Source organism: Canis lupus, chromosome 27 (genome assembly GCF_048164855.1).
Source record: "Canis lupus baileyi chromosome 27, mCanLup2.hap1, whole genome shotgun sequence".
NCBI lineage: Eukaryota > Metazoa > Chordata > Mammalia > Carnivora > Canidae > Canis > Canis lupus.
In genome coordinates, this window is record NC_132864.1 from 6,771,968 (window position 1) to 6,791,505 (window position 19,538).

Consider the following 19,538-nt stretch of genomic DNA (forward strand, 5'->3'; position numbering starts at 1 on the left):
TCCTGGGGTCCTGTATCAGGTTCCCTGCAATGAGCCTGCTTCTCCCTCTGCCTATGTCTCTGTCTCTCTCTGTGTGTCTCTCATGAATAAATAAATAAAATCTTTAGAAAATAAAAGAAATAAAGTAAGCTTCATGCCCAGAGTGGAGCCCGATTGGGGCTTGAACGCACAACCATGATATCAAGACCTGAGCTGAAGGGACACCTGGGTGGCTCAGTGGTTGAGCATCTGCCTTTGGCTCAGGTCCTCATCCCAGGATCCTGGGATAGAGTCCCACGTTGGGTTCCCTGTAGGGAGCCTGCTTCTCCCTCTGCCTATGTCTCTGCCTCTCTCTCTTTGTCTCTCATGAATAAATAAATAATAATAATAAAAAAAGAAATGTCTGATTGTATGTACACACGTAAATATGTGAGTTATGTAAGAACATTTGTCAATAGCTCTAACAGTGGCCAAACAACACAGACCAAATGGCCACCAGTTGGGATTCTGCATTAATTAACCCATGATACTTTAATACAGTGGAACATTATGTAATTATTAATATGATAAATATTAGATGTTAGCTGTACTTTATACAAAGTGATGTCATTAAGTAAAAGCACGGGTTACAAACTAGGTTATGATCCCTTATTTCCATGTGAATTACACGTATGCTGGTGAGTGCTGTGACTGGAATCGGGGAGATTCCTGTGTTCCTGACTTTCGTGCCTCTCTTCACCCAGGGCCATCCCGCTTGCCATTTTCCAGGCAGAGCCCATGGTGAGGAAGCACTTTCTCCGGAAATGGCTTAAGAGTTCTTCCCTCCAAGACTTTGATATTCGCACGGTGAGTGCTGGCTTTGTTACTCTGAAAAGTTTAGGAGGAAGAGTCAACAGCAGAGTATCCCTGATTTGGGTCAGCATTTTGTCTGGAGTCTTCATTCTTGACATCCTCATTTCTCATACACAACGGGTGACACAACGGGTGAGGAGGTGGTTCTGCTTTAAGGCAACCCAGCACTGGGGATGGCTTGGATTCTGGTGCAGGGTTCTTGTGCTTCTTCAGCCATTTGCTAAGTCTGGGATCCTGGGAGTCATCTAGGTGCTCTGCCTTAGTTTCCTTCTCTATAAAGTAAGTACGTTTCATCCCACAATTTCAAGGTGGGTTAATAAGTACAACACAGGAAGCATTCAGAGCAGCACTTGGCCTAGAGTGGAGCAAAGCGCTGCTGCTGCTGCTGCTGCTACTGCTACTGCTGCCTCTTCTCCTATACGCTGTTGTTGTCTCTCTCCCGGACCCCCAGATTTTGGATTGGGAGTACTACATTGAGCGGCTAGGGAGTGCCATACAGAAGATCATCACGATCCCTGCAGCTTTGCAGCAGGTGAGGCCTTGCCAGTGTGGACGGCGTCTTGTGCGGCTCAAAAGCCATGCAGACAAATGATCAGTGTCACTTTTGTGCAGGTAAAGAACCCAGTACCACGCGTCAAGCACCCTGACTGGCTGCACAAGAAACTTTTGGAGAAGAATGATGTCTGCAAGCAGAAGAAGATCAGCGAGCTCTTTGTCCTCGAGGGCAGGAGACAGGTAGTGGGCCTGGGACAGCAGAGCCGCCATTATGGCCCCTGTGCGGCCTCCTGCTGCTGCTGTTTGAATGCTCCCATTCAAGTGTCTAGAGTGTTTCTTTTCTTTGTAGAAATGTGTGCCTGACAGTCGACTCTATTTCCCTCTGGGGATCTTCTGGGGTAGGACATACTGGATCTTCTGTTAGGGAGAAAGACTGTTTTCTTCTCTGTGAATAGGGTGGTAATTGGTCTCAGGGACTCTGTGAATTACTGTGCCAGAGACTTCAGTTTTTTTTTAAAAAAAATTTTTTTAAAGATTTATTTTATTTATTTATGATAGACATAGAGAGAGAGAGAGAGAGGCAGAGACACAGGAGGAGGGAGAAGTAGGCTCCATGCCGGGAGCCCGATGCGGGACTCGATCCCGGGACTCCAGGATCGCGCCCTGGGCCAAAGGCAGGCGCTAAACCGCTGAGCCACCCAGGGATCCCCGAGACTTCAGTTTTCTAAATTACAAAATAAAACCCTGTAGAAACCCTAGAAAATACTGAAGGGCTTAGCTAAAACTAGAAAAGCCAAAAGAAAATTCTCAGGTGCTGAAAATGAAAAGTGAACTTTATTATTATTTTTTTTCATTACTGACTTTTTGTCCCTAGAAAAGTGAACTTTAAACCAGAGCAGTATACAAACTTACCTGCAAAACAGATTCTCAGGTGGGAATTTTGAAACCTAATTTTATTTTAATTATAAGAGCTATCCCTAGGAGGCGAGGGGAGAAAGATGAAAAGGATGGAAAGTACACTATCAGTCAATACTAGCCTAAACAAAGGTAGTGTGGCTGTATTAATGCCAGCAAAATGATCCTTAAGCCAAAAGGTATTCGTAGGGTTAGGATGATTATTAAATAGTACTGAAAGTCCACAGTTTACCAGAAACTGTAATTCTTTTTTTTTTTTCTTTAGAAACTGTAATTCTTAAATTAAACCCAATTTAAATTTTGAATTACATAATGTAAATATTTACCTGATTAGAAGAAATAATTGACATCCAGTCAAATTTGGGAGATTTTAACAAATCCCTTTCAAATGAAAGATCTAGCAAACCAAAACAAGAATACATAAGGTTGGAGTGACATAGTTGACCAACTATGTTTAGTAACTAACCAGATTCACAGATTCAGTGAATAAATACTGGCTTGCACTCAGTGATCAGGAAATACACACATTCTTGTCAAGAACGTGCATTAGGGGCGCCTGCATAGCTCAGTCAGTGACGTGTCTGCCTTTGGCTCAGATCACGATCTCAGGGTCCTGAGGTCGAGCCCCACATTGGGCTCCCTGCTCAGTGGGGATTCTTCTCCCTCTCCCTCTGCTGCTCCCCCTGCTCATGCTCTCTCTCCCCCTTTCTTGTGTTCTCTTTCTCTCTCTCTCTCAAATAAGTTAATAAAATTAAAAAAAAAGAACTATGTACAACAATGACCATGTGCATACCAAAAATGACATCTGTATAATAATAACAAAAAGTAGATTGCAACAGATTCTAAATAGTTCATATGCAGACCATTTTGTTTGGAAATTTAAAAAAAATTGTAAATAACTCACGGAAAGAAATCATAATGGGAACTAGAAACACTTAATGAAAGTACTAATCCTATCAAAATTTGTGGTATGCAGCTGAAGAGCACCTATGTGTACATTGTATCTGCACAGGTAGATATTAGGAAAGGAAAGCAAGTAGGAAATTCAGCTTCCAATAAGTCAGAGAACAGCAGAGTGAGCTGTGGAGGTAGAAAGACAGAAGGTATGAAAGCAAGAACAGGAATGAGGAAAATGACAGTAAAACCCAAACAATCTTCGAAAAGGCTTAGAAAATGGACAAATCTTTGTCAAGGTAGATGAATCTTTGAGTTTTATTTTAATGAAAACAGACACAATTGTAGACACAGTAAACCCTAAAACAACGTTAGGAATTACCTTTCCCCACTAACCATGTGGGTGGAAGCTTAGATGGAAAGGACTGAATTATTCAAACTGAACTGAAAACCAGACTAGAACTTAAGCCATTAAGACATTGAATCACAAGTGAAAGGAAACAAACCAAATGATTTTTCATAGGATTTTTTTTTTTTAAGATTTTATTTATTCATGAGAGACACAGGGAGAGAGAGAGAGAGAGAAAGAGAGACAGATGCAGAGGGAGAAGCAAGCTCCATGCAGGGAGCCCGACATGGGACTCGATCCCGGGTCTCCAGGATCAGGCCCTGGGCTGAAGGTGATGCTAAACCACTGAGCCACCTGGGCTGCCCATAGGAATTTTTACCAAAGTTCTTAAACAGATTATTTCAGAGAATAAGAAAAGAGGAAGAGGCTCCTTAGCTCTTTGGAATGGACCGTATCTATATTATCTGTAGGGGTCTATCTCAAAAACACGTCATTGAGTGGGAAGAGCACAGGTTGCAGTGGGGCTGCACGCTATGGGACTCTAGACCACCCCAGCCCAAGGGAGGGGAGCAGGTTTGTAGGCTTGGAGTAGAAGAACAGAACACATGGGAAGTGACAGATGCTGTGCTGGGGGCTGGGATGCAGAAAGAAGGTACCCATCCTTTGCAATAGTTTCTTACAAGAAGGAGAGAGTCTTGGAGGAAACATGGAAAAATGTAAATGTGTGCTTCACAGTTGTGGTGTTTGAGTGACATTTTGTTTAACCTCTTCACTATTAGAAATTAGAAATAGATTGGTCAATGACTACCCATCTTTGTGTACAATTATTTTATCCCATTCAATTGATACCCATATGGTTTATTTCTAGAGGTGGAATTATCTGAGGGATGGTAGCATTTTAAGTCTCCTTTGGGTCTTTGCAGGTGGGCATGGCCCAGGTTCCAGAAGGCACCCAAAGCCTGGGTGCTCCTGATATGGAAGATTTTGGCCTCATGAAGCCATTGCACTTGGCCGTTCCTATTGCCACTAAGAGGAAGCGTGTCCTCTGGGAGAGCCAGGAGGAGTCACACGACCTGGAGCTGACGGTGCCCTGGCAGGAAATCTTGGGGCAGCCTCCAGCCCTTGGAACCACCCAGGTGATAAGCCTTGGAGCCTGGAGGGGCCAGTGGAAGGAGGCAGCAGGGACACCAGCAAGGCCTGAGCTGTGGCAGACTGTCTCCTATGGAGTCTTAAGTAGCTTGGGGGCCCCAGGATGGGTCTTGATCTCTGAGGTGGCCAGTAAGAGAGGTTTAGTCCTTATAAGAGACAGCCGGGCTTGGAAGCTAGGTCATGTGATTGCTGAAAAAGGCTGTTTCTGATTCGCTGTCTTCATTGTGTCCTCTTCCTGACCTGTTCTGCCATCTGTCCTAGGAAGAGTGGCTGGTTTGGCTCCGGTTCCATAAGAAGAAGTGGCAGCTGCAGGCCCGGCAACGCCTGGCTTGCAAGAAGAGGCGGTGTGTGGAGGTGGCAGAGGGCGAACCTCTGCCTGGGGCCATCCGAGAAAGGCCTGCCACTGGGTTGGGGGGCTTCCTGCGAAGGACCGCCCGCAGCATCTTGGACCTTCCATGGCAGATTGTGCAGGTGTGGACCGCTATCCATTGACAAGTGGGATGCCTCCAAGGGCAGCAACACAGCCAGTGGGAAAGGGTGTCTGGCAAGCTCATGATCCTGGAGACCCTCCTGTGGTCTGGCAGGGAAAGGGCAGGCCTCTGCTTTGGTGCCCCGGTGATTGGGGCTGGTGCCGGGAAGCACCTCGGAGGCCAGCATTTCCTGTGACCAGATGACACACCTGCTGTGTGCTCTTTCCCTTTCAGATCAGTGAAACCAGCCAGGCTGGTTTATTCAGGCTGTGGGCTGTCATCAGCAGTGACTTGTACTGCATCAGGCTGAACATCCCCCGAGTATTCTATGTCAACCAGCAGGTGGCTAAAGCTGAGGAGGGGCCTTCCTATCGCAAGGTATGGAGTAGCAGGTGTTGCTGGTCACTGTGGTCAGCTGCCTGCTCAGCCTCTGAGGTGGTCTCCACACCGATGGAGGGGGCCTCATGGAGAATGGGGCTTTGCGGATATAGAGCCTACTGAGCCAGGTGACCCTGAGCAAGGAGCCTCTGTCTCCTGAGAACCTTCTTGGGCTGCAATAAGAATTGAAATGGTGTCTTTGAAGCCCTCAGTGACCAGAGTTGCCAATGTCATCCTGGGTGCATTATCCTCTTGTGTCCGATGTCCATGTAGCAGGGCAAGGACGAGGTAGATATCTGTCTGGAGAGGCTGGAGGCTGTCTCCATAGGCTTTTCTGATGTTAACGGCTTCCCTGGGATACACTTCGATGCCACATGACTCATTTAAAGTGTGCTGTTCAGTGGCTTTTAATGTGTGTCTGTCATGCGGCATCTGCCACAGTCTGCCGTAGAACCTTTTTATCACCCTCAAAAAAAACCAGGACCCTTAGCAGTCTCCCCTTCCAGCCCCTGGTAATCACCACTCAACATTTTGCCTCTGGATTATCCAGTCGTGGATGTTTTATGTAAATGGAATCCACATAACTTTGAGCTCCACCCAAAGCTCATTTACTGAGGCTGTCGGCGCACATTTCTCAGTTGGGCACTAACAAGCTGATGTCTAGTTGAGGAGGTGAGATGTATGTGTTTATAACTGGGAACTGGACTGTAGAGGCTTTCTGGAGAAGGTGAGATTCAGTTCTGACCAAGGATTCAGCAGAGTGTGGGCCCAGAAAGGGCAGCAGAGAACATATGATCTGAATTCCTATGCTTTTCTTAGATGCAGTGCAGCTTTGCAACTTCAAAGGGGAACATCTTTTGGGGGGGATATTTTCCTGTTGAGTGCCCTCTCCTCTCCCCAAGGTCCCCCTGTACTCTTTGGCTCCTCTAGAGCAGTCTTCTGACCAGGCAAAAAAGGTTCCTCTCAGGTTAAACCCAGCAGACAGCAGGAAAATAAACTGGGAACACCTACTCCCTTGCAGTCTGAGCATTCCTCTGCTTTTCGGGAAGCTTCAGGCTGCCTCTCAAAGTAATAGCCCCAGCTTTCGGTTTTGTTCATTAGAAGAAATGGGCTCTAGGTGGTTCACTCTGTGTGCTTGTGGGCTCCAGAAGCCCTAGGACTGTTTAAGTGATGCACGTGTGTGTTTAACAGATATCACCACTTAGCCTTGTGACAAGGTCAACCCTCTGTTGTCACCAGGTCAGCCGAGTCCTTCCTCGCTCCAACATGGTCTACAATCTCTATGAGTACTCCGTGCCTGAGGACATGTACCAGGAACATATCAATGAAATCAATACTGAGTTATCAGCCCCAGACATTGAGGGCGTGTATGAGACTCAGGTAACAATCTTCCCAGCTCAACTGAGCAGGGATGGATCCATCTTGATGAGATGGAGGAGGGGAACTTCATATGGCATGGACAGGCTTGCAGCCCAGCTATGTGTCTGCTGAAGACACGGTGACCCTACCCCGTCTGCTCTCTTCCAGGTTCCATTACTATTCCGCGCCCTAGTGCAGCTGGGCTGTGTCTGTGTGGTCAATAAACAGCTGGTGAGGCACCTTTCAGGCTGGGAAGCAGAAACCTTTGCTCTCGAGCACCTGGAGATGCGTTCTCTGGCTCAGTTCAGCTACCTGGAACCAGGTATGATGCATGCCAGCTACCCATGCCTGGTCCAACCTCCCACACTCCTCAGGGTGACGGCCATGTTCTCCTACAGGGAGCATCCGCCACCTCTACCTGTACCATCATGCACAGGGCCACAAAGCACTCTTCGGCTTGTTCGTGCCCTCCCAGCGCAGAGCATCTGTGTTTGTGTTGGACACTGTGAGTTCCTGGCAAGAGGCTGGGGGAGGGGCAGACCTTTGGGCAGATCTAGCCTTCACTGACCAGAGCCTGCGGAGATTGTGTCTGAAGTAGTGCCATAGAGGGGACCTGCCCCCCACAGCTGCACAGGGAGAGGGCTGATGTGGCCTCTGTTGGTCCAGGTGCGAAGCAACCAGATGCCCAGCCTCAGCGCTCTTTACTCAGCCGAGCACAGCCTTCTGATGGAGAAAGTGGGCCCGGAGCTCCTGCCTCCTCCCAAACACACTTTTGAAGTTCGGGCGGAAACTGACATGAAAACCATCTGCAGAGCCATCCAGCGCTTCCTGCTGGCCTACAAAGTGAGTGCAGTCAGGCTTCTGTGTGCGAGCCCCTCCCCTAGCCTGGGTCCTGCTAGCTGCTTTCTTCTGGTATGTCCAGGAGGAGCGCCGTGGGCCCACACTCATCGCTGTTCAGTCCAACTGGGAGCTAAAGAGGCTGGCTGGTGAGGTTCCTGTCCTAGAGGAATTCCCACTAGTGCCTGTCCACGTGGCAGATAAGATCAGCTATGGAGTCCTGGACTGGCAGCGCCTCGGAGCCCGGCGCATGATCCGCCACTACCTCAACCTGGACACCTCTCTGTCACAGGCCTTCGAGATGAGCAGGTGAATGGAATGAAGGGAGTTTCACTGTGTTTCTGAGCTCTGACTTCTTTGCCATTTGCTCGTTGACTTTCTGGGGCCGACCCCATGTCCCTGTGCAGGTACTTCCACATCCCCATTGGTAATCTGCCTGAGGACATCTCCACCTTTGGCTCCGACCTCTTCTTTGCCCGCCATCTCCAGCGCCACAGCCACCTGCTCTGGCTGTCGCCTACGTCACGCCCTGACCTGGGTGGCAAGGAGGCTGATGACAATCGCCTTGTCATGGAATTCGATGACCAGGCCAGCGTGGAGATCAATTGTCCAGGCTGCTACTCTACAGGTGGGTGCTCAAGGCACATGGGGTCCACACCTGCTGGTGTTTCTGCCATTTATTGCCATTCATTGGTGGTGGGAATGCCTACTCATGGATGCTCAGCGCTTGGCTGTGCCGGTGTGGGAAATGAGTGTGCAGGAGCCTCTGCTGGTATGAGATAAGCAAGGGTGGGCTCCATCGTCTGCTCAGTGATGGTTTTGTCAGCCACCCCTGGCTTCCCTGAGTACCTAGCAGTATGTTTTCTGAGATACTGCTTGCTGTAGTTGAACTGAAGATACAAGAGGATTGTTGGACAAGTTCGTTTCTCTGTATGCAGTGTGTGTGGAGCTGGACATCCAAAACCTGGCTGTCAACACCATCCTGCAGTCCCACCATATCAATGACATGGAGGGGGCTGACAGCATGGGCATCAGCTTTGATGTGATCCAGCAAGCCTCTCTGGAGGACATGATCACTGGCAACCAGGCCGCCAGCACTCCAGCCAGCTACGATGAGACAGCCCTCTGCTCCAGCACCTTCAGGTATCCAGGAACCTTCCTCCTTGAGAATGTCCTCCAGAGACATTTTTGTTGACTCTTTGTTTTTTTGTATCCTGTCCCCTTCCTAGGCAGAACAGCTGAGTTTGGGATCTAGAAGGAACGTTAGAAACTCTTTTACCTCTCCCTTAGTTTTAGAAAATTAAGAACTAAGTTACTGGGGCTTCCCCTCCGCTCCAGGTGGCAGAGCCAGAAGCTCACAGGGGTCCAGGCTCTTTCCTCCATTTACTGCTTAGCTACCCGTTGAGCATTGTGTTCTGGCCAGAAGCATGCTGTAGGTGTTGAGGCCTGAGGGTGCAGGAGAGGGCCCAACAATGAGGTCTCTCTCCACAGTGAAGAGGGAGTACACAGAGGGTGATGGAGTAGGGGGATGCTGGTGACAAAGGGGACACCCTGTGCACCTTTTTTCCAGGATCCTGAAGAGCATGGTGGTGGGCTGGGTGAAGGAGATCACACAGTACCGCAACATCTATGCTGACAACCAGGTGATGCACTTTTACCGCTGGCTCCGGTCCCCATCATCACTGCTCCATGACCCTGTGCTGCATCGCACACTCCACAACATGATGAAGAAGCTCTTTCTGCAGTGAGTGCTATCAGTGGCTTACCCCAGGTCATGCTGAACTCTCAGTCCCCAAAACCAGAGATATGGCCAGCCAGCACCTCTGATCAGGAGCTCACTTCTGGGCTGGTGGCCCATGGCAGTAAAGGTCCTGGGGAAGGGTTAGCTGCTGTCACAGGCTGCAGCATCCTTCAGAGGTGTGCTGTGTGGTACAGTCTTTTTGCCTCCTTGTGATACAAGTCATCCTGCCCTGTGTTTGCTGTTCTACACCTCTAGTTAACGGTAGACCTTGGAGATGCACGTGTGGATGTGTCATCCTAACGGGCACTCAGGCTGCTGTCAGAACTTCAGTTGCTGTAGATCACCAAGCAAGAATAGTCATGTGAATGTATCTGGAGAGTAATCTCCAGCAAGTACCACTGATGCAGGTTTGGTAGATGTCATAACTAAATAGAAAAATACTAATTTGATTGATAGTGACAAATTTTCTCCATGGAAGTTGTACAGCTGATTGTACTAACAGCAGTCATTAAGAATGTGTGTCCCCAGGCCCACCAACACGGCAGACACTGGTACCAGCCTCCTGCCATAAAATGCTATCTGGGCATACTCTTAATTTTCAATCCTTATTATAAAAGAATTTGAATTTTCTTTTCACATCCTTTGCCCATTTCTCTGTAGTTTTTTTGCTTTTTTCCTCATTGATTTATCGGTTCTTTCTACATAAAAATTAGCCATTTTTGGGTGATATAAATTGCATGTTTTTTCCTGTCTTTGATGATCTTTACTTTTGCTTATGGTGGGTTTTTACCCTGAAGAAATCTTCATTCATTGTTACTTCTGGATTTCAAGCATATTTAGAATAGCTTTTTAGCTCAGGATCATCAGCTTGTTTTTTATGGTGTCTTGTGGTTTCTCTGTGGCATTTTGATCAGTGGTTCTAACCTTGGTCTGCAGGCTCATCGCTGAGTTCAAGCGCTTGGGGTCATCTGTCGTCTATGCCAACTTCAACCGCATCATCCTCTGCACGAAAAAGCGGCGGATCGAGGATGCCATTGCTTACATGGAGTACATCACCAGCAGGTGTTCACATTTCTGGATTTCTGCTGCTTCTCTTGTTCTCCTCTGATACCATTTAACTTCTGCTGAGGAACTTCCTGTCAGGAGCTTATAGTATGGATCTGTTCGCCATGAACACTTTCTGCCATTGGATATCCAAAGATATCCAAAGGAACCTTTATTTTACCTTTTTTAAAAGATATTTTTGCTGGCATAGAATTATAGGTAGATCTGATTTAAAATTTTTTTTGTTTCTCTCTGTATTTCTTTTTGGGCAATTTCCTTAATTGCATCTTTAAACTCACTCACCATCTCCTCAGGGTTCAGTCTGCTGTTCATCTTATCTGGTGGAGTTTTCACATCTAGATGCCTGGTGGGGGTCTTAAGTATTCCTAGAGTCTACTCAGCATGCTCTGTCTTCGTTCTAGCTCTGTGACTACATAGAATTCAGGTTTAATAAGCTTCACAGTGTCCTGTTTTGTGCAGTATAACACTTGTTTCAGCTCTAATTTGTATAGATTTGATAGATTTTTCTCTTTATTCTGGGTTTTCTCTGCTCCTTTGCTGACCTTGTGATGCCAGATTAGATGCCAGCAATTGTGAATCCATGTGAATGCTTGTCTGTTGGATACTTTTGCATTTTATTCTTCTGTAAATATTCTAGAGCTTTGTTACTAGGAAGCAGATTGACCCTTTCTGGCATTTTTGGAGATCTGTAGGCAGGGCAAGATCCAGGTTTAGTCTAGAGCTCATTATTCCTCACTGCTGAAGCAAGCCTGTTGCAAGCACAGCTTGGGTGCCTCATGAGTTACGAGGCTGTCAGTGGTGGGAGCACGCACTCTGCGGTCCTTGTTCTAGCTTCATGTGGTCTTCTTGCACACATGTGCCATGCCCTGTGGCATGCTTAGGGCCAGCCTGGGGAGGTCTCATGGTCTTACGCAACTCTCACTTCTCTGGTCCCCTTTGCACCGGTTCTTGCCACTCCCTCCTGGTTGGTACAGAAATCGCCTTCGTGTTGGGTTTATCATGTTCTCTAGAAAGTTTGAGAACAGATATAATCTGAATCCACTAAGTTTTGTGTTTTTTTTAAAGATTTTATTTATTCATGAGAGACACAAGGAGAGAGAGAGGCAGAGACATAAGCAGAGGGAGAAGCAGGTTCCCTGTGGGGAGCGTGATGTGGGACTCCATCCCAGGACCCCAGGATCACGCCCTGAGGCAAAGGCAGATACTCAACCACTGAGCCACCCAGGCGTCCCAAGTTTGTTTTTAAATAAGTGGAGGATAAGCAGATAGGTATGAAAATAAAAGAAGAAAAGTGGAGAATAAAAGAAGAAAAGTGGAGAAAAAAGGAAAACTATTGATTTCATTTAAACAGTTTCTGTTTTGATTTTTTTTTAGCATCCATTCTAAAGAGATCTTCCATTCTTTGACAATATCTTTCTCTCGGTGCTGGGAATTTCTTCTCTGGATGGATCCCTCTAACTATGGTGGAATCAAAGGAAATGCTCCATCTAGTATCCACTATGGACAGGTAAGACATAACCATCTTGGAGAGCTGAGGCTGGAATCTGAAATAACTTTGAGGTACATATTTGTATCTTTGCACACACTGGTGGTTATGGGCTGAATGCCTGGCGTGGTTCTCGGCCACATCCTGCAGTATATTCGAGAGCATGCTGCTCCTCCTGTGGAGTCTGTGAGGGAAGATTAGCGAGTAAGCAGGTGTAGAGGGTGGAGCAGTGGTGAGGGCTCAGAATAAACACAAAGCAGGGTAAGGGCAGAGAGCAGTCTGTGGGGCAGGGACTGATTTAGATGGGAAGGTTGTGCAGGGCTCTAAGGAGAGGACAGGCAAGTGAGGCTGGAAGAACTGGGCCAGGAGCCGGTGTCAGATTGCCATGTCAATGGGGTAGGGTTGGGCTTGTGGTCACAAGTGCAGCACAGAGCGGTGAGGGCCAGGCCACTTGGGTACACAGGCTGAGTTGGAGATTTGGTTTTTAGTGATGGAGAGATCGTGAGTGGGGACATGTCAGGGCCTGACTTCTACTAGGGCCCCACATCGTGGACAACACCGTAGGTCAGGCCTCGAGTAGCAGCCCAGTTAGCATTGGCCCAAGGGAGGGTGTAGGGCAGGTAGGGTCAGCAAGACAGACTCAGGTAGGTTTTGAAGGTGGAGGGAACAGGTCAGTGGAATGGCTATAGTTGATGTCTGGGGGTTTGTGTGTACCCAGGGGTGTGGAGCCATGTGTCTATTACAGATAGATAGGGAAGGAGAGCAAGTATGGGGTGAGGAGAGCATGCTTAGCCAGGGCATGAGGTGTACACAAGGTCAAGCTGCCCTTGGTACTGAGACTGGGTGGGAGACAGGGCTGGCCTCCGTACTAAGTGGTTGGGGGATGGCCGCCCTCCTTGCTGAGTAAGAGGTCCTGTGGGGACCCCAGTGGGAGTAGAGTGTAAGTATTGTAGCTGGATCAAGAGAAAGGCAGTGGTGGTTGCTGCTCTAAGGATACGGGCTCATGCCAGAGTTGATGTGTTGATGTGAAAGGCCCCCTTGAGAAGGGAATTTGGTAACACAGGAGGTATCTGTAGTAGGGCTGTATGGATAGAATTGTCACCATCTCAGAAGATCTGGGGTTCAGACAAGAGAACTACACCCCAGGTCACCTGCTTGTGACTCTTCCCTACCTGGGAGGAGGGGAGTTGAAGAACTTTAAAGTGAGTTCTCTGGAAGAACAAAATGAGCATCACAATCACCATATCTGGAGTGCTTCTACACATCGGGTGCATTACATATGTGACCTCATCCTCAGCGCCATCCTGTGGAAATTGTACCCAGGCCCAGGGATGTGGACTAGATGAGCATCACACTAGGCAGGTGGGGTCAGTAGACCCAGGTGTAAAATGACTTGTGCACTTCCTGCTGTGTGATACTGCTACGGCAAAGCCACAGCTGGGTCTTTGTGTCTGTATTACAGCAAGACTCCCAAAAAGGGGGCAGAGTAGAGGAGGAGGAGGAGGAGGAGGAGGAGGAAGAGGAGGAGGAAGGCAAACAGGAACCAGATGTGGAGGACATGCTGGAAAACAACTGGAACATTGTGCAGTTCCTGCCACAGGCAGCCTCCTGCCAGAGCTACTTCCTCATGATTGTTTCAGGTGAGCCATCCACACTAGCCACTGTGTCTGAGTTATGTGGTGGGAATAACATGGCTCTGGTGTGTTTGCATAGCAAGAAGGTAAACAATTGGAAAATAAACTAGAGTTCCAGATGCCCTGATTGCACACCTCCCTGCAAGGTGGAGAGGAGACCCTGTCTTCTGCCCAGGGCCTCAGCCTTTTCCAGAACCCCGTGAGAGTGGCTGCCCTCAGACGAGTCACCAAAGGGTTCATGGTTCTGTCCTAAGACTTGTCTGTGCACAAATAGGAGTAAAAATAAGTAGAAGAGATTAGAAGTTTCCTGAATCAATCCCCACTGGTAGGTCTTTAAGGCCTAACTTGTTGTGTCAGAAAGTCCTAAGTCTGATGTAGGGCTAAGGGTTCAGCGTTCAAAAAATAATATGGTTCAGTATTTATACAGCAAGGTGTCTGGGGTGGCTATTCACATGAAGTGTGTGAATTTTCCTCTGTAACAGCCCATTGCTGCACGAGCAGGTAAGGACAAGCACTGCAGAGAAGCCTGCTGATACATGGCGACCATGGCCGTTCTGTGCTATGCACATTTCTGTGTGCTTTGGAATGGATATGGCTGCTGGAGTTGTCCAGAGAGGGTGTGCAGTCCAGCTTTGGTTCTGTTGTGGGCCATTCTGTGGCCCTGCCCAGCGTACAGGTGGATGGTGGTGCCAGGCATCCAACCCCCCACGACCCGCCCCCCCCCCGCTTCTTCAGCTGAGCGTGGTCCACCAACAGCCACAGGCAGACCCCTCAAGGTCGCCCTTTCTCCACAGCATACATCGTGGCCGTGTACCACAGCATGAAGGAGGAGCTGCGGCGCAGTGCCCCAGGAGGCACACCCCTGAGATGGCGGGGGCCCAGCCAGCTCTCCCAGGATGCTGCGGCCTCCAGTGCCCTTCCTGGTGAGCATGCCCTCACCGTGTCCCAGGGGTCCTCGGGGCCCGCCCTCCACGTCCTGCTGTGGCTCAGTGGGGAGCTCAGCTATGGTCCCTGCCCTCCTAGGAATGATCACCTTCTCCCAAGACTACGTGGCCAACGAGCTGACTCAGAACTTCTTCACCATCACTCAGAAGATTCAGAAGAAAGTCACAGGCTCCCGGAGCTCCACTGAGCTCTCCAGCATGTTTCCTGCCCTTCCAGGTTCTCACTTGCTGCTCAACAACCCCGCATTGGAGTTCATCAAGTACGTGTGCAAGGTGAGGCTGCAGCACCCATGTGTGAGGCAGGGACTCTCCCACTAGCGAGGGTGTGCTAGGGGCTGGGAGGGCAAGAGGGTGGCCAGGTGCCTGGGTGCTGGCATGCTGGTGTGCACAGAGTTGGGAGTACATTCTTGTGGACTCCCCCACCCTTCACTACCCATTCTGTGCAGCTGCTGTGTGAGTCATTTGGGATGAGAAGTGGACGGGACAGGAAAGACCCCCATCCTCATGGAGCCTGCGCTCCAGTGAGGGGAGGACATGTCAGTGAGGGGCAGGGCAGGACATGTGAGGAAGAATGGGGCCCCCAGTGAGACCCTGTTGACCCAGAGGGCCTGGTCAGGTGCACCCTGTGCACCCCAGGAGGAACAGGATGCAAAGGCCTTGAGGTAGGATGATCTGGGGTTGCTGCTAAAAGACACATGCAGAGTGGGCATGAAATGGCAGATGCTTGCAGATCTCATGGCTGGTGGGTCCAGGGACAGACTCCCATAAGGAGTGGGCTGTGGTGGAGCCGCAGGGGAGAGCTTGCTCTGTTGCGAAATGCCTCTCTGGGAAGGCAGGCCGAGTCAGCGATGGGATAGCATTACTAGATGGCAACCATGCAGGCGTCACCTCTTAGAGAGCACTTTGCTGTGCATCAAGTTACCTCCCCGCAAACTGCCTTTCGACAGGATGCTCCAGGCTCAGGTGACTGCCGCTGGTAGTGGAGAGGTAGTTTAGCATGCTGTTTCCCTGCTTTGGTGGACTTCATAATTCTCAAGGTTTATTTATTTCTTTATTTTTTCAAGGTTTATCTTTAAGTGAAGGATAACTTATGTACAATGAGATCTCACAGTTGTTAGTCCCTGTCCTGTGAGCTTTGGCAAAGGCATACAGTCGTGTCTCCAGCACAGTCAGGATGCAGAACATTTATCCTGCACACCCACCTCGGCATGCGCTCCTCTGTCCCATCTGTCCTGTGTCCCTGTACTTTATGAAATTCACACACAGTAAGACCTACTCTTGGGAGGGCAGTCATTGGAGTTTCGCAGAGGGATGGAGCTGGGCCCCCAACAGCAGGGTTCCCACCATCACCACCTGGGTGAACTCCCCCTGCTTGCCTGGCACCACTGACCTGTCCCTGCACTGTCACCTCTTCCAGAATATGACATCGTGGATGATGTAGCCTTTTAGGTCTGGCTTCTTCCCCTTAGCAGAATGGGTCTGCACTTCTTCCAGATTGTCCCATGTTTCAGTATTTTGTTTCTGTGGCTGAGTGGCACCCCATTGTGCAGAAGAACCACGGTTTGTTGTTCACTGGTTAAAAGTACATCTGGGTTTTTATTTTTTTATTTTTAATAGCAAGGCTGCTATAAACATTCTTTTTTTTTCATTTTTATTTATTTATGATAGTCACAGAGAGAGAGAGAGAGAGGCAGAGACACAGGCAGAGGGAGAAGCAGGCTCTATGCACCGGGAGCCCGACGGTGGGATTCGATCCCGGGTCTCCAGGATCGTGCCCTGGCCCAAAGGCAGCCACTAAACCACTGCGCCACCCAGGGATCCCTATAAACATTCTTATATAGGTTGGTGTGGGGTTTTTTGTTTTTGTTTTTGCTTTTTTTTGAAGATTTTATTTATTCATGAGAGGCACAGAGAGAGACAGACAGACAGACAGAGGGAGAAGCAGGTTCCATGCAGGGAGCCCAACATGGGACTCGATCCCGGATCTCCAGGATCACGCCCTGGACTGAAGGTGGCGCTAAACCACTGAGCCACCCGGACTGCCCTCTTATATAGGTTTTTGTGTGAACAAAGTTTCATTTTATTGGATAAAAATGGAGGAGGAGGATTGCTGGGTCACATCTTAAGTGCATTCTTCTAAAGAGGCTGCTCCAGTGTGCATTCCCCCTGGTGGTGTATGACAAGATCCCAGCTGTTCCACATACCTCTTGGAACTTGGTAATCTTCAAAAATTTAGCTGTTCAGATAAGTGTGTGGTGGTATCTCATTATGTTCTTAATTTGTATTTCCCCAATACTAACAATGCTGTGTATTTTTTCACATGGTGTTTTTTGTCCGTATGTCTTCAGTGAAATGTCCAAAGTTTTTTGCCCATTATTAAAAACAGGGTTATTTTTCTTACTTTTGAGGGTTTTTTTTTAAAAGGTTATTTTTATTTATTTCAGAAAGAGAGAACATGAGCGGGGGCAGAGAGAGAGGGAGAAGCAGACACCCCGCTGAGTGGGGAGCCTGACTTGGGACTCAGTCCCAGGACCCTGAGATCATGACCTGAGTCAAAGGCAGGCACTTAACTGGCTGAGCCACCCAAGTACCCCATTATTTTTTAGTTTTAAAAGTTCTTTATATATTGTGGATATAAGTCCTTTATCAAATATGTGATGTCTAAATATTTTCTTCCAAACCTTTACCTACCTTTACCTACCTTTTCAAAATTCTCAACAGTATTTTTAGGTGAATGGATCTTAGCTTTGATTTGTCAATTTTTTTTTCTTTGGGGGAGGGGAGGAGAAGGGCAGACAGAGAGGGAGAGAGAATCCTAAGGCATAGAGCCCAACATGGGGCTGGATCTCACAACCTTGAGGTCATGACCTGAGGCTTAACTGACTCAGCCACCCAGGTGCCCCTGAGTTAATTTTTATAGAGTGTGCAGGTTGCAGATTGAGGTTAATATTTCTATGTAAGTGTGTCTGATTATCCCAATACGATTTATTTGAAAAGATTGTCCTTTGTAACTTTTTCAAAACTTAACTGGCCATATATATATATACATATGGCTCTTTTTCTGAATCTCCATCAGTCTCCTTGTCTATTTTCCAACACCACGTTGTCTTGATTTATGTGACTGTTGAGTCTTAAAACCAGATGGTGTGAACGCCTCAACTTCGTTTTGTTGTTGGTCTTTTCAAGATTGTTCTGGCTTTTCTGTCTAGTTCATTTGCTTTAAATATAAATTTTTGAATCTGTATATGAGGTTTTTTTTTTCCTTTTTGGATTTTATTTATTTAACAAAGAGAGAACACAAGCAGGGGGAGCAGCAGAGGGGAGGGAGAAGCAGACACCCTGCTGAGCAGGGAGCCCAATATGGGACTTGATCCCAGAACCCGGAGATCTTGACCTGAGCTGAAGGCTCACCCAGCCGAACTACCCAGGCACCCCAGTCTATCAGTTTCTATCCAGGAAAAAAAAAAAAAAATCCCTTTCAAATGTTGATTGGAGTCATTTTAACCTATAGATTAACTTAGGGAGAATTAACATTTTAGTGCTGAGATTCCTCAATTCGTGAACCATTGTATCTTTCCATTTATTTGGGTCATCTTTGGTTTTCTTCATCAGTGTTTTGAGGTTTTCAGCATATAAATAATTGCACACATTTGCACTTAAAGTTTTCAGGTTGTTTGGTCCCATTGTGATGGCAGTGACTTCTTTTAAACTTGTTTCCAGCTATTCATTGCTAATATATAGAGATACATGGATATTTGTATATTGACCTTGTATCTTGTATCACATCTTTTTTATCTATTCATTATCAATGGACACTTGGGCTGCTTCCATAATTTGACTATTGTAAATAATGCTGCAGTAAACATAGGGGTGCATATATCTTTTTCAATTAGTGTTTTCATTTTCTTTAAGTAAATACCCAGTAGTGGAATTACTGCATCATATAGTAATTCTAGTTTTAACTTTCTGAGGAACCTCCATACTATTTTTCACAGTGACTGCACCAGTTTGCATTCCTACTAACTGTCCATGAGGGTTCCCTTTTCTCTGCATCCCACCAACACCTGTTCTTTCTTACATTGATTTTAGCCCTTCTGACAGGTGTGAGGTGATACCTGATTCTGGTTTTGATTTGTATTTCCCTGATGATGAGGGATGTTGAGCATCTTTTCACATGGCTGTTGGCCACCTGGCTATGGCACTCATTTTTTTTTTTTTTTTTAAAGATTTTATGTATTCCTGAGAGACCGAGAGGCAGAGACACAGTCAGAGAGAGAGGGAGAGAGAGAGAGAGAGAGAGAGAGAGAAGCAGGCTCCATGCAGGGAGCCCAGTGTGGGACTCAATCCCAGGACTTCAGGATCACACCCTGAGCCAAAGGCAGACACTCAACTGCTGAGCCACCCAGGCGTCCCTGACACTGATTTTTAAATAATGATCCAGCCTTGCATTCCTGGGATATATCCCACTTGATCATGATGTGCTATTCATTTTATGTATTGGTGGGTTCAGTTTGTTGGTATTTTATTGGGGATTTTTGAGTGTACATGATGGTTGTTGGTCTGTTATTTTCCTGTACTGTCTTTATCTGGTATCAGGGTGATGTTAGCCTTATAAAGTCACTTAGATGTGTTTTCCTTTTGGTGTATCCTAGTAGATACTGTGTAGAATGTTGTTTTTTCTTAACATTTGGTAATTTACCAGTGAAATCTCTTTTCATTTTTTCTCTTTCGGTCCAGTTTTTTAAATTGGAAATAAGTAATCTGTATGTTTTTAAGCTTAAGTTGTCGTTCTTCATTATACATACTTGCCTGTTTACTTGTTTTCCATAATCTACTTATCTCACTGAATAGGGTGGTGTGCTTCAAATTTGACTATAAATAGTTATCCCAGGAATGTCTTCTAAGTGCTCTGTAGTTTTGTGGTGCTTTTGGCATTAATTTGACTATGGGAGCCAGAAAGATGTCTGTCCTGTCCTTCTTCTCCTTTAGGG

General features: G+C 47.3%; 1 protein-coding gene across 6 annotated transcripts in view; it reads left to right on the forward strand.

Annotated features, from left to right (window-relative positions):
* Positions 1-19,538, forward strand: part of POLE (DNA polymerase epsilon, catalytic subunit) — a 52,230-nt gene that overhangs the window by 29,223 nt on the left and 3,469 nt on the right. For 3 of the 6 annotated variants that reach the window (XM_072801997.1, XM_072801999.1, XM_072802003.1), the window contains exons 27-45: positions 723-825; positions 1,283-1,363; positions 1,444-1,566; positions 4,408-4,620; positions 4,895-5,104; positions 5,338-5,481; positions 6,721-6,861; positions 7,009-7,162; positions 7,239-7,345; positions 7,507-7,683; positions 7,763-7,986; positions 8,085-8,305; positions 8,616-8,820; positions 9,248-9,421; positions 10,355-10,480; positions 11,858-11,990; positions 13,432-13,609; positions 14,398-14,526; positions 14,606-14,820. In XM_072801997.1, the coding sequence (XP_072658098.1) occupies positions 723-825; positions 1,283-1,363; positions 1,444-1,566; positions 4,408-4,620; positions 4,895-5,104; positions 5,338-5,481; positions 6,721-6,861; positions 7,009-7,162; positions 7,239-7,345; positions 7,507-7,683; positions 7,763-7,986; positions 8,085-8,305; positions 8,616-8,820; positions 9,248-9,421; positions 10,355-10,480; positions 11,858-11,990; positions 13,432-13,609; positions 14,398-14,526; positions 14,606-14,820 (3,058 nt within the window). The remainder of the gene's footprint in view (positions 1-722; positions 826-1,282; positions 1,364-1,443; positions 1,567-4,407; positions 4,621-4,894; positions 5,105-5,337; positions 5,482-6,720; positions 6,862-7,008; positions 7,163-7,238; positions 7,346-7,506; positions 7,684-7,762; positions 7,987-8,084; positions 8,306-8,615; positions 8,821-9,247; positions 9,422-10,354; positions 10,481-11,857; positions 11,991-13,431; positions 13,610-14,397; positions 14,527-14,605; positions 14,821-19,538) is intronic. The other 3 variants (XM_072801998.1, XM_072802000.1, XM_072802001.1) reach the window with 2 other exon arrangements.